Below are 14659 nucleotides of genomic sequence, written 5' to 3'. Positions count from 1 at the left end.
GTGCTTGGCAGCAAACAAGCATCATCAGGCTGTGATGTAGGAACACTTGAATTGGCAGGAGGTGTAGGTGCAAGGTGGATGGCATTCCACACTTTACCATCAGATAACAGGTAAGTAGCAGGACTTTTCTGAGCTACCACTTTAAAAGGTTGGGTGAGCTTAGAACATCCTTTTGCAATGAACCTAGGCTCGCGGACACGGACAGAAGATCCAACTTGGAAAGTGGATGGTGTCGCACTACGTCGCCTGTCTGTATACCGTTTTGTTTTCTGTTGCTTCATCTGGATGTGCTGTTTTAGGTTTGTGTGCTCTGTAAGAGGCAATGAGGAGTGGAGACCTCTGATATGCAGCTTTGTATTGAGTGGCCTACCATGAAGTAGCTCGGCAGGAGACACTGAGGTCATGGCATGGGGAGTGGCTCTGTATGTGTGTAAAAACTCAGTGACAAAGGCTTTCAAAGGTTTACCTTCGATGTTGGCTGTCTGTAAGCAGTCCTTGAATACTCTGTTGAAGCGTTCTATTTCCCCATTCGCTTGTGGGTAATACACAGAGCTGCGGCAATGCTTGATGTCTCTGTCAGCAAGGAAGGATTCAAACTGAGCTGAAATAAACTGAGGGCCATTGTCAGTGACCAGTTCGAGTGGATTTCCTTCTCTACTAAACACAGTGGCAAGAAAGTTCATAACAGTCATTGAGGTAATACCTGAGCTGAAGGCAATCTCAGGCCATCGGCTATAGTAGTCAATGAGAGTTATTGCAAAACGGCAGTCAGGAGGTGCAGTTTGAATAGGTCCCACAATATCCACAGCTACCTTTTCCCAGGCTGCAGTCGGAGTAGGCACAGGTTGCAACGGAGCAGCATGGGTAATGGCAGTTTTGTCATGCTGCAGGCAGGTAGAGCATGACCTAATGGCAGACTCAACCTGTGAATCTATGCCAGGTCACCAGTACAAGTCTCGCAGTCTTTGTTTTGTGCGAACGATCTCTTGGTGTGTGGCATGAGCTAACTGAATGAGCTTAGATTGCAGAGCTTGAGGTACAATCACATGATGAGTGCCACGAATTATGTAACTATCCTGCACAGCCAGTTCATTCTGGATATGAAAGTAAGGTGTGATGACAGGGTCTAGGTTTTTCGTGCTCCCAGGCCATCCATTAGAAATGTAGTGTCTCACCTTCTGTAGCACAGGGCATGCATCACAGGCTCTTGAGAGCTCTTCAGGAGTGACAGCTGCAAAGTCAGCTGACACAACAGCCACCATCTCCAGCTCAGGATCTTGATGTTCTTCTGTAATGAGAAGAGGCAGACGTGACAAGCAATCGGCTGTAACATTCTCTCGCCCTGGTTTGTATTCAATGTTATAGTTAAAACACAACAGGCGAGCAGACCATCGGCTATTCTCATGCCTGCACGTCCAAGGCCTTTGGTTGAGAGTAAGGTAGTCAGAGGGCCGTGGTCCATTCTTAAAGTAAAGTGACAACCCCACAAGTAAGTGCGCCACTTTTCAGTCGCCCAGACACACGCTAAGGCCTCTTTTTCAACTGTAGAGTACTTGCGTTCGCACTCGCACTCATTCTGTATGGCCCTGGGTCTGCGTCAGCACAGCGCCAATGTCGTAATCTGACGCATCAGTTGTGACGACTGTCGGCAAGGAAGGATTGAACAAGGCAAGAGCAGGGCTTGTAGCTATGATGTCTTTAACTCGGGAGAAGTTTTCCTGAGCCTCCTCAGTCCAATGGAAAACAGTAAACTTTCGAAGTAGAGCACGAAGAGGTTCTACAAGTGTGGCGTAATTGGGAATGAACTTTGAATACCACGCAGTCAAGCCAAGAAAAGAACGTAGTGACTGAGCGTCATGAGGAGGGGGAGCTTGAGCCACAGCTTGAACATGGCCAGGGTCTGGTTGTAGGAAATGAGATGCCCTGGAGATGCCCTGGTCTGGAGGCAGAAATGAGATGCCCAAGAAAGGACAACTCAGACTTCCTGAAGTGGCATTTAGCTGTGTTCAGCTTCAACCCACTCTCTTGTAGGCAGTGAAGGACGGCTTTCAGTCTCGTGTCATGAAGTTCAGGCGTCTCACCGTATACTATGATGTCATCTAGATAGCATTGCACACCTTTTTTATCTGCCAGAATCTGGGACATCATCCGTTGGAAGGCACTAGGTGCTGAGGCCAAGCCATATGGAACTCTTGTAAAACGAAAAAGTCCGTCATGCGTTATAAACGCTGTAAGATCTCTGCTGCTTGGGTGTAACTGGACTTGATGGTAGGCATTTTGCAAATCGATTGTGGAGAACATAGTTGCACCACGGAGCTCAGTAAAGACTTCTTCGATGTGTGGCAAAGGGTGATTGTCTATCGACACCGCTCTGTTTGGCTCACGTAAATCCACACAAAGACGAATGCCACCAGTCTTTTTCTTCATGACCACCAGAGGAGACACCCAGGCAGACGAGTCAACTCTCTTTATGACGCCTTCTGCTTCAAGTCTTTTCAACTCCTCTGAAACAGCATAACGAACAGCAAATGGCAGTCTGCGAAGTTTCTGCTGAACTGGGGGCACATCTGAACGCATTTTAACTTTGTGGGTAAATCCAGTAGCAATGCCTAAAGCCTCAGTGTTGTTGACAGCAGTTTGATCCTCTGCTGGTGAAGCAGGTGGTTCAATGTGTCCATCTTGAATTTGAAGGCGCAGAGCTGTGAACAGATCCATTCCGATCAAAGGTGTCCCATCACGGACAATGTAGAAGTCTGTTTGCGTGCTATGGTTGCAGTATGTAACAGTAAGGTGAAGGCATCCAAGGACAGGAATAGGTTTCTTTATATACAGTAGGTCACTAGATGTACTGTAGGCTTCTTAAGGGGCATATGCAGGAACGTCTCTCGGTAAACATGCTCTGGAAGAATGGAGACTGCTGAACCTGTGTCTACAAGCAAATCTGTGGTAAGTAACTGTCCATCTTTTACATGAAGACACAGAGTACAGGTAAGACGTGTTGTCTGTGACACAATTGAAGTAGGAGTAATATGTAAGACTGTAAGATCTGGCACAGTAACTTCTTGCACATTGCATGTGGAAGCCGCACTGCGACATACTTTGGCAAAGTGTCCTATTTTCCCACATTGTTTGCATTTTGCATGTTTAGCAGCACATGTTGGGTTGTTGGCTAAATGTGAATTGGATCCACAACGGTAACAAGTCTTGCGTTGGACAGTGTGAGTAGGACCATTGTGTGTGCGTGTTGCGTTTGGTTTCGTTGTCGTTCTATGTTTGTGTGTGGCAGCACCACCTCTCGATTGAACGAGTTTGACTGTAGCCTCAGCGGCGGGAGCCATCGCTTTTGCTTCCGCCACTGCAGTAATTTGAGACGCAATTGTAATAGCTTTCTGCAGTGTGAGATCTGTTTCCAAAAGTAGATGTTCTCTAATACATCCGGAGGACGTTTTCTCTATAATCTGATCCCTAATCATATCATCAGCGAGAGCACCAAAATCACAGTTCAAAATCAAATCCCGTAATGCAGCAACGTATTGAATAGTAGATTCGCCGTGCCTCTGCGCACACTGGCGAAATTTATTCCTCTCCACAACCACGTTCACTTTTGGAACAAAAAAGGCTTGTAAAGCATCACACACAGACTTGTAAGATGTACCGACATCTGGAAGTGTAAGAAAAATCCGCTGGCCTTCTGTGCCCAAACAATGAAGCAGCAGTGCACGCTTTCACCTGTCAGGCATCTCGTTAGCAGTGAGTGCCAGGAGGTAATTTTCAAACATTTGTATCCAAGACTTATAGAACTTTGTCGGCTCACCAGGAGTGTCCAGGTAAGCTGGGGGTTGTGAAATTCCAAGAAAAGCCATTCCTCGTCGCCAATATGTTGTGTATGTAGTAGAAACAATGCAGTCACAGCCAAGGTTAACAATATATTTCTTTTACTCAACTTCTTCACACACGGTTTTTTCTCCTCCTCTCCACATACAGACATACTCTGTTCAATCACATAGGTGCATAGTGCCACTAACTGGAAAGGAGGTGTATTGCACTATACCACAGATAGTTAACAGTAATAATAGTTCATAGTAAAAATGAAAATTCTGTTATCTTTTTCTCACACTCATGATGTTACAAACCTGAATAAATTTCTTTGTTTTGATGAACACACATGTAGATATTTTGAGGGCACACACTCTCATTCACTCACACACTACGGATAATTTTTCCAGAGATGCCAATCAACCTACCATGCATGTCTATGGACCGGGGGAGGAAACCGGAGTACCCGGAGGAAACCCCCGAGGCACAGGGAGAACATGCAAACTCCACACACACAAGGCGGAGGCGGGAATCGAACCCCCAACCCTGGAGGTGTGAGGCAAACGTGCTAACCACTAAGCCACCGTGTCCCCCAGCACTGAGTATATTTAGGTAAAATATAGTAAAGTCATAAAGCGATTCAGTCAAAAAAAGTTCAGTTCGATGAGTGTTTTATAACTTTGAGCTTTTGTCTGCTACATCAGCCATGAAAACTAAGAAGACTGAAAAGTTCTCTGTCCCAAAACAAAGCTTGTCGGAAGCTTCGTTTACCTGCAGCATGATGTATTAAAAGAAAAGTACCAGATGGCATGATGTAATGAATGCGGTATAACACATGGCTAAAGATGTGAACAGAAATGTACACTGAGGTCAGACGTTATAAAGTCAAACAGGATGTGCGAACCATTCATCTAAAATATACAGAGATATGAATGTTGCTCTATATCCAGTGCAATCGTATTAAACTTATCGACTTCTTTAATATCACACACATCATGTGATATATTTAAGTTAACTATTGATTCAATATAATACAGTGTTTGCTTATTTCCCTGTTTGTAAATGCATTTGATTTTTTAAAGCTGAATAATAAGCTTAATATTACATTTTCATGCAGTTTTGTTTGTACATATAAAAAAGGTACAGAAAGAAAAATAAAGCTTACAGGATGGAATAAAATTACAGGGTCTGTAAAGTGGTCTTTTCATGTTCACTTGGTGTCTTTCTGTTGAGGAGTAACACCAGGAAAACTAGTTTTGAGGTTTGCCTCAATTTCTTCCTGGTTTATTGTCATATTAACCCTTTTGCCATAGAGATTGAAAAACTGTATGAATAACTGAAGGTGGATCATCAGCAAGTTCAGGAAGAGGAAAACCACATTAATGATGACTGCTTGCTATTCTGAACTGAGGCTGAGACCAAGAGGCTTCACCTGAGATCACACTAGCAAGCAGAAGTCACGCATTTCATGTGTTGTGAAGCAAAAGCAAGGTTCAGAAATACAAGCTGTCTATGAAGATATAAGATTTGATCACTGCAAAATGGACGATAGTGAAAACTATCACTCTCCAACAGGTAGATATCTGAAATATTTATACATGCAAAAATATTTAAATACATATTTGATGGTTGTGTTTGATATCGTTTACATGAAGTGTTGTAAATGACAAGATTTTCACTGCTCATTATCAGACACAGAGGATGATGTTTATGTGAATACAGAAGACTGTCACGCAGAGCTGAAAAATTCAGGTATTCAGGTGTTTGTTTGGTGATTAAATACTGATACTGAGAAGAACTAGTGAGGTTAGTGAATGAGGACAACAAAAAAAATAATAAAAAATTCAATTCAGCCTAGTGTTATGTCGCACAGAGTAACCAGCTCGGGATTCAAAGTTTTTATATAAATATTACAAAATATTTTTTTTATAATGGGACAAATCTCATTAAAAATATCTATCAAACCTATTAAAAATATCTAATCTAATATTTATCTACATTTCATCAATGTAATATTGAAAAATAAATGGGGAAAAAGCAACAAAAATCGTTTTATTTCCCTAACTCCATAACACAGCGGGTCTAGATCTGACTCTAGAACAAAGATATATGAAATAACTAACGCTTTTCTCTCAGATATCTCTGACCGCACTGAGCTGAAAGACAAGAAGAAACCAGGAAAGATCTTCAGATCTGCTTTTGGTCTCCTCCTAATACTTGGTGTTTTATTAACACTCTGTGTTGGGATCCTTTGTAAGTGTTAAGTTGTGCTTATCATCTTTATCTTTGTTCTCAATCAACAAATCATAATAAAGTGTCTCCTTTTATCCATCAAGTGAGATGAATTCATCCTAGCATGAAAAACTTACATTTCTTTACTTAATTAATTATACATTTAGTTTTTATTGCTCTGTAAATGAATTTAACCCTGAGTATTTTTCTTCAACAGATCACAACAAAGTGGTTTCATGTGAGATATTAAGTGAGCAGTATTCTAATGTTACTGAAACATTGATGACGCAGGATCATAAAGTCAAGGGTAAGTGTGTATAAGAGCTTCCTGTTTCCTTTAATAGTTTGCAGTAGCTGCAGTTTACATGTGCTTCTTGCCTTCTAATAGTAGTTCTAGTAATTGCCCCTTTTGTTATTATTATTTATTTATATTCTGGTTTATTCTCATTATCTAAAAACCCTTTTGCATCACAAATTATTCTTTTTGCATTAGAGATAGAAAAACTGTATGAAGCACTGAAGGTGAAGCATCAGCAAGTTCAGGAAGATCTCGCTGCATGCAGTGGTAAGATTCTCCCATCACAATAGATAGATAAACTATGTTGCCAAAGGTTTTGGTACACCCTTCCAAATCACTGAATTCAGGTATTCCAATCACTTCCATGGTCATATGTATACATAAATTCAAGCACCTAGACATGCAGACTGCCTCTGCAATCATTTGTGAAAGAATACAGTAGGTGCGCAGAGCTCGCCAGCTTTCTGCAGAGTCAATAGCTAAAGACCTCCAATCTTCGTGTGGCCTTCAGATCAGCTCAACAACAGTGCGTAGAGAGTGTTGTCATGTATAAGCAGCTGCAACCAAGCCTTACAACACTTAGAGCAATGCAAAGCGTTGGATGCAGAGGTGTAAAGCACGTCACAACTGGACTCTAGTGCAGTAAACACATGTTCTCTCAAGTGACAAATAACACTTCTCTGGGTTTAGCGGTTGATAGGAGAATGGTACTTTCCTGACTCAGGGTTCTGAAGTGTCATGCATTGAGCGTGACAGTCACTTATTCTGGTCTTTTATCACACTCTCCCGCCACACATTGTATTTCTCATGCAGAAAAACTTTTTGACTATTTATCATATATTTAATATGCCGCAGAGCCCAAAATGTATCTATCCACACCGCTGTCTCTATGGAACCAGGCAGGAATCAAGCGCATCTCACCTGGAGTTCTTAGTCGAGCCTGACACTTATCAGACAATCAAAAAAAGAGGCCGCTGGGGGGGTTGGAAATGTCACTCTTGCCTGTCTTCAAAACTTGAGAGCCGAGCTGACTACATTGTGCCAAGTGTAAAGTTTGGTAGAGGGGATTATTGTGTCTGGTTGTTTTTCAGTGGTTGCGCTTGGCCCCTTAGTTCAAGTGAAAGGAACACTTAAATTTATAATTTCATGCTCCCAATGTTGTGGGAAGAGTTTGGGGATGGCCCCTTTCTGTTATAACATGACACGTATGAGTGAGTTTGGTGTAGAGGAACTTGACTGGCCTGAACAGAGTCCAGGTCTCAACCCAACAGAACACCTTTAGGATGAATTAGAGTGGAGACTGCGAGCCAGGACTTCTCGATCAACATCAGTGTCTAATTTACATCTAGAGGAATGGTCAAAATTATTATAAACACACTCCAAAATTTTGTGGAAAGTCTTCCTAAAAGAGTTGAAGCTGTTACTATGAGCCAACTTAATATTAAACACAACAGATTAAGAATGGAATGTCATTAAAGTTCATGTGCATGTAAAGGCAGATGTCTTAGAACCTTTGGCATTATAGTGTACTGTAGATAGATAGATAGATAGATAGATAGATAGATAGATAGATAGATAGATAGATAGATAGATAGATAGTGTCATGATGGAAGCACCCATCTCGTCCTCCGACCGCCAACAGAGGGAGTCGTCCCCGGAGTACTAACACTTCCTGACTACATTTCCCATAAGCCACATGCAGGGACTGATTGCACCGCCACCTGCGGCCAATTACCCAGCGCCTATTTAAGGCAAACTTGAACTTACTCCAGTGCGAAGTCTTGATTTGCTACGGCTGTCATTCTGAGCGTTTCTAGTATTTCCTGATTCTGATTTTTTGATCTATTTCTGTATTTTGCCTCACGACTGTTTTCTGCCTGCCCTGACCTTTTCCCTGTTATCCTGACCACGTCTTTGCCTAACCTACTCTGCTGTGTTTGCCGTTACCGAACCCTGCCTGTTGTTTATGGGTTTGTCTATTAAAAGCTGCAAATGGATCCTCATTCTCACGACCCGTCATTATAGATAGATAGATAGATAGATAGATAGATAGATGATTGATTTTGGGACACATTTTCATTGGTCTTTACTTTCGTCTTAAATGGCACATTTCAATTATTTGTAGCATATTAATTTGTGGCCTCAGTATTTTATTATAGCAATACATCATATAAATGCATCATTATTATTAGTAATATATTACTCATGATAATGTTATAGCCATATGAACAAAAATATCCAAAGCGAAGGCATGCTATATAGAGTATGCAAATATATTATCCAAAGTCTGATTTCATAACTAATTGTTTTCATCTCGTCTTGGAAAAAGCAAATAAAAACAATGGACAATGTGAGGAAGGATGGAAGTCTCTTGGTTTAAAGTGTTACTACTTCTCCACTCATACACTGAACTGGACACAGAGTCGAGATTACTGTGTGGATAAAGGAGGCCACCTGGTGATTATAACCAGCCAAACTGAACAGGTGAGTGTAGAGCTTCTCTTTATAATTTAATCTAATCATTTATTTATTTAATATAATTGTTTTCTACATTAGATCTTTTTTTCTCACAAATTGGAGAAACACACTGGATTGGATTGAATGATTTGGAGACTGAGGGTCAGTGGATGTGGGTGAACAACCAGCCTTTAAAGGAGACAGGTGTAACGTAAGGACAGTGTTCACTCACATAGTGAGCACAAGTTCCAGCAATGCATATACTAATTATTTCCATAAAATGTATTAATTATTTAAGAAACTTATTACAGTTTTTATGTCCTATATATGTAGGTTCTGGTTTAGTTCTCCAGGGGGAGCAAATGAGCCTGATAACTGGACAAAGATGGACCCTTCTGGAGAGAACTGTGCTGCTCTGGGGGATGCAGGTGGTAACATACATAAATGGTTTGATGCTTCTTGTAGAACAATGAAAAAGTGCATCTGTGAAAAGTAAAAGACTTTCACTTACATTTGAGTCTGCAAATACTTGTTTTTATGAATGGAGGACAGTTCTTGGTTGTTGACTATAAATATTTGATATTGTAAAACAGCTAACATTACGTTTACCTATAGTTTATTTTTTATTATACTTGGATCATGTGTGGATTTTCTCTTTCTGCCTGTGGAAACCTTTTAAATTGTACTGTGGGGATGAACATGTGTCTATTTTATGAATGGTGTGTCCAGATTATGTTAGCTGAACCTTTTGCTTTAAATAAAGAAATTTAATAAAAGTGTACATGGCTGGGGGAAAAACTGATTTGTTATATCTTTAATTTCATTACTTTAAATTTCCATCTGTTCATCTTCTCTAAACAAGTACTCTGGGGTAGTCACCTAGAGACAGGGGCGTAGATTACGCACTTTTTAAAAAAGTAAATTCGTCCCCCTCACTTTTTTAGTGGAGAGTTGTGTTCACCACATGTTGAGGTTTTAATGGAGCAATGTATATAAATGCAGAGTGATTTAAAATTCAAAGAGACAAGAAAGTTTAAGATAGTCTATACATCTATAGTCTATACGTCATCATCACGCGCCCCCAGTACTGTAGCCCGAGTCGCACCCGCGGTCCAGCATTCAGTTACGATGAGCTCAAAGCGGCAAAAAACGCTTCACTCCTTTTTATAAAAATGTCAAGCAGTGTAAGTTGGCATATGGTATCCGAATTGTGTTGCACAATGTTTAGTAACTCTGCCTGTTGTTCTTGTTAAATAATTAGCAAGTTTTAATTGAAAGGGTTATAAGGAAAAATAGCTGCTTTGACAAACGTTATATAAACTCTTTTATAACGTCTTTTGTTTAGACAAGTGTGTCATCAAAACCCTTCAAATAAGAATAAAGATCATGTTGAACTGAGATTTTACAGCATGTTTAACTCTGCCATTTCTACATATCAAGTATGTGTCACTGTATGTACACGACAGAGACGAGGACGACGAATAGTGACATTAAAGATGTCATTTTAATAATCAGACCAGATTAAACTGGCCACGATCCATTTTTCTTAATTTTTTAATTATTTTACATGGACATCACTAATAACGTTGCTGCTGTCGACCAAAACATCTCTGAGTGTGAAAAGAAGAAAAGAACGGTCTATTGAAGAGTTAGTTACCACCATGTATTAACACATACACACACACACAAGCACAACCTCAAATGAAATATTCACTATCATAGTGCACTAGATAACAAGGGCTAAGTGATGATGTAGACTAGTAAAGTGTCATTTCTAATGTTTTAGTAAACATAAATTAAAGAAAAGATTCACAGAAGAAATCAATCAAATGAATCAAATTCATTTTTGCTGGTCGATTTGCTCTTTTTGTTTGTATTTTTTGCATTAAAATCATATGCAAACGAGGCTTCTTTTAATATAAATAAATACATGTGTATTCTCAGTATTCTAGCTTGGGATGAATGTAATGAATAGAATTAAAATTAAAATAATGATTTAATTGTAATGTAATTGTTTCTCAAAGAAAATATGCACTGTTTTCATCATTTGTTTATATTATGCAAGCTAACATTATATGAATTATGACAATTTGAGGAAATGTTTCTTCAACGTGTCAATATTTATGTTGTTTTGAACGTACAAAAAAATTAAGTATTATTTGAATGTGCAAGTATCCATTACTGTGTGCCATGTACTGTGCATACACAAAATACAATTTGAAATATGTAAACAATATACTCTTAGTACCATTATAAGGACATCTTTGTACTTTATACTCAAAAGGGTACACATTACTACCTTAGAGTACCAATGTGTACCTTAATGTACAACTATAAATTTTTGGGGTTAAATAAGGTACAAAGATGTCCTTTTAAGGGTACTGTCCCAGTGGCAAGCTGTTCTATTTCTTTCTTTCTTTCTGACGATTTGAGGATGATCTGAAGCTTCACCTCAGAATGTTCGGACACCAGAGTAATAAAACAGAAGACACACTGTGTGAACAACCTTAATGTTAATAGTAACAGGAGTGTTCCAGCAGCTTCTTTAGCTGCTGATGGCTTGGAAAACACGCGCTCGCTTTACGCACACCAAAAGACCTTTGTAGTAGATTTTAACTTGACTACTTTATTGAACATTATGCAAGCATATATTTACAATCCTTGAAGAAAGAAAGTTCATATCCAGTGTGTTACTCTTATAGTTTCTGTGTGGTAAAAAAACCCCTTCCACCAAGCCAACTTACTCTACCTGTAGGAAACACCTGTTTTTAACCCCTCTGTGCACACACTGCCCCCACCTGGTGACAGCCCAAAATACATTTACAACAGTGGCCACTACAAGGAGCCATTAAAATAATATAGAGGTAAAACAACACAAGGCTGTCTTTAGGTAACTAACATTTATGGCTATGTCACAAAGAATTAGGTAGCTATATTAAATCATATTATCCCAGTTCCTTCTGAATACATGTTTTTATTGTTTCTGTCTTTCCTGACCAGCGATGCAAAACAGTCTGTTGTGTAGGACTTCTCTTCATTATTAAGGCTCTCCATTCTCTCCCAGACAAACAGTAATTAATGTTTCTAGGCAATAGTTATAGAAAGAAATAGCAACTAATAGTTGCAGTTACTAACTTGTACAAAGGAAATGGGCTTTTTAGTATTTTTCTCTGATTACTAATAATGTTACAAAATAAATTAATTCTAACCCAGTCTAGGGTTCGGCCACACAGAGTAATCAACTCCAGGTTTAAGGAATGATGTCAGGGAGTTTGGGAAGTAAAACTATATTTTAGGAGCTTCCTTCTTTTTGAAGATAAGCAGCAAAAATATAGCTTTATATCCATAACACACACACACACACACACACACACTCAACCTCACCCACAGCGACACACACACACACACACCCATATCCACACACACACACACCCACACACACACACGCACACCCACACAGTAACGGCCAACTTATCTAACCTAACTTAGGAGAACTTATCGGCGGTGTAACGAGAGCCACTGTAGATGATATGTTTGTTCTGCCTTCATGTTATAGTTTTGTTATTTATTTCTATATTTGTGACTGTTATTAAGAGCTAAAACACTCATGTATGAGAGAAGCGCGTTGCCTGTACACCTGCCATTAAAGGTGTGGATTGCAGACTCTTCGCCTTCGAGCTCTTTGATTTCTTGCAAATATTATCTGGGTCGAAGCGTTACAACACTTCATAATCACATTTAATATTAGCTTCAGATTATGTATAGTGATCTCCATACTAATATTTGTGTATGACTTGCTGTAGAAACATTAATCATGCTATTAGAATGATTAAAACTCACATTAATATAAATATCTGTTTCACATTCAGCACAACTGTCAGCTGTTGTTACAGAACCTAACATTCTGACCAATCAGATTTCAAAATGCAACATTTTATTACTGGTTTAAATATAGTTCTAAAAAAACAACAGTTCATGAAAAGTTATTAATATTTATTTAATATAAAACATGGGGGGCACGGTGGCTTAGTGGTTAGCACGTTCGCCTCACACCTCCAGGGTTGGGGGTTCGATTCTCGCCTCCGCCTTTATGTGTGTGGAGTTTGCATGTTCTCCCCGTGCCTCGGGGGTTTCCTCCGGGTACTCCGGTTTCCTCCCCCGGTCCAAAGACATGCATGGTAGGTTGATTGGGATCTCTGGAAAATTGTCTGTAGTGTGTGATTGCGTGAGTGAATGAGAGTGTGTGTGTGTGCCCTGCGATGGGTTGGCACTCCGTCCAGGGTGTATCCTGCCTTGATGCCCGATGACGCCTGAGATAGGCACAGGCTCCCCGTGACCCGAGGCAGTTCGGATAGGCGGTAGAAAATGAGTGAGTAATATAAAACACAAAACCTACACACACACTACACACACTTACTATATACACACTTATCATACACACACTCATCATACACACAAACAGACACAATACACACTCTCTGAGAGGTCGAAGGTCACCACAGGGTTTGTAAGGTGCACCAAAGGTAGTGGCCAAGGGGAATGATGGGGAAACTTTTTATCCTGCTCACTTTGTTTATCTGTGAAGTCTCAGGTCATTTCATTACTCAGCCATATCTGCTCCATCGCCTCAGATAGCGCCGCTTACTCTCTACTTTCCCTGTGATTCTGAGGCATATCGTGAGTAAGCTCAGAGTCGAAACGGACTGATGAGATTTATATTAGGGCTCCTCCGCAAACTTCTTCGGCCTAAATCTTTGTAGCTTCTACGAGACTGATGGCGGCGTAAGGATTAAATAAAGTTTTTGTGAACTCTGCATTATAGGTCTGTTTTCTTCCACTTCTGTCATTATTAATATCATTCTTATCATCGATTTCTACTCATCCATCACGTTTTTAAATTAAATTGTTGTATTTGTTTTCCCTCAAAAAAAATGAACCAAATGTATGTAGAAAGCATGTAGCGCCTCACCACTTCCCGTGTGCTCCTGCGGTAACGAAGATGATGAAGACTCGCGTCCTTGGGAAGTCATCCGTTTTATCATCGTATTGCAGAGGTGGGAATAAGTCACACATGTGCAAGTCACAAGTAAGTCTCAAGTCTTAACCTTCAAGTCTCAAGCAAGTCTGAGTCATTTTTTGTGAGAGTCAAGTCAAGTCAAGTCAAGTCAAGTAAGTCAAGTCAAGTCGTAGCTTGAGTCAAGCAAGTCACTGGCAAGTCATACAGATGTTTGATGATTTAACTAAATGTATATATTAAACAAAGTTAAATCTACAGTATTTATGGACTATGAGTTTTATTTGCAACAAAAATGATATGCATTTATTTTTAAAAGGTGTCCACATACAGGTGAGCTGTAAATACAATAAAAATCTAAAAATGAATAAAAATCAAAACTACAAAGCCTAAGATGTAAATGTAACTGAAATAAGGGCAACATAAAAGCATGAAAAGTTTCAATATGCCTCAAACATGGCAGAAGACCATGGAAAAGTATATATAAAAAAAAGTACAATGGTTTCTATGCAAACAAATGGCATTTTTTGAACAGGCATTCCCTTTTAATGGGACATGAACACATCCTTACATTAGATCCTTCCTTTTTAACAACAGAATAACAACAATCACGTCAATCAAAAAACAAAAATTATTGAATACCACAAACCTTGAAGTGAATTAACTATTGGAGAGAGAGAGAGAGAGAGAGAGAGAGAGAGAGAGAGAGTGATGATTGGAGTGAATTTATTAATATTAAAGGGATAGTGTTGTGTATGTAGTAGAAACAATGCAGTCACAGCCAAAGTTAACAATATCTTTCCTTTACTCAACTTCTTCACACGCGGTTTTTTCTCTTCCTC

At 39.6% G+C, this 14659-nt stretch overlaps 1 protein-coding gene across 1 annotated transcript; it reads left to right on the top strand.

Annotated features, from left to right (window-relative positions):
* The first annotated feature begins 5258 nt into the window (after window positions 1-5258).
* Window positions 5259-12711, top strand: LOC132842097 (asialoglycoprotein receptor 1-like). Its single transcript, XM_060864771.1, has 7 exons — window positions 5259-5391; window positions 5509-5568; window positions 5953-6069; window positions 6266-6355; window positions 6542-6613; window positions 8676-8830; window positions 12673-12711. Exons 1-7 carry the CDS (start codon window positions 5358-5360, stop codon window positions 12709-12711), a joined length of 567 nt encoding a protein of 188 aa, XP_060720754.1. The 5' UTR covers window positions 5259-5357.
* Window positions 12712-14659: the final 1948 nt, after the last annotated feature.

The sequence above is a fragment of the Tachysurus vachellii genome, chromosome 3, assembly GCF_030014155.1.
Source record: "Tachysurus vachellii isolate PV-2020 chromosome 3, HZAU_Pvac_v1, whole genome shotgun sequence".
Classification (NCBI taxonomy): domain Eukaryota; kingdom Metazoa; phylum Chordata; class Actinopteri; order Siluriformes; family Bagridae; genus Tachysurus; species Tachysurus vachellii.
This window is presented reverse-complemented; position numbering and strand designations above follow the sequence as displayed.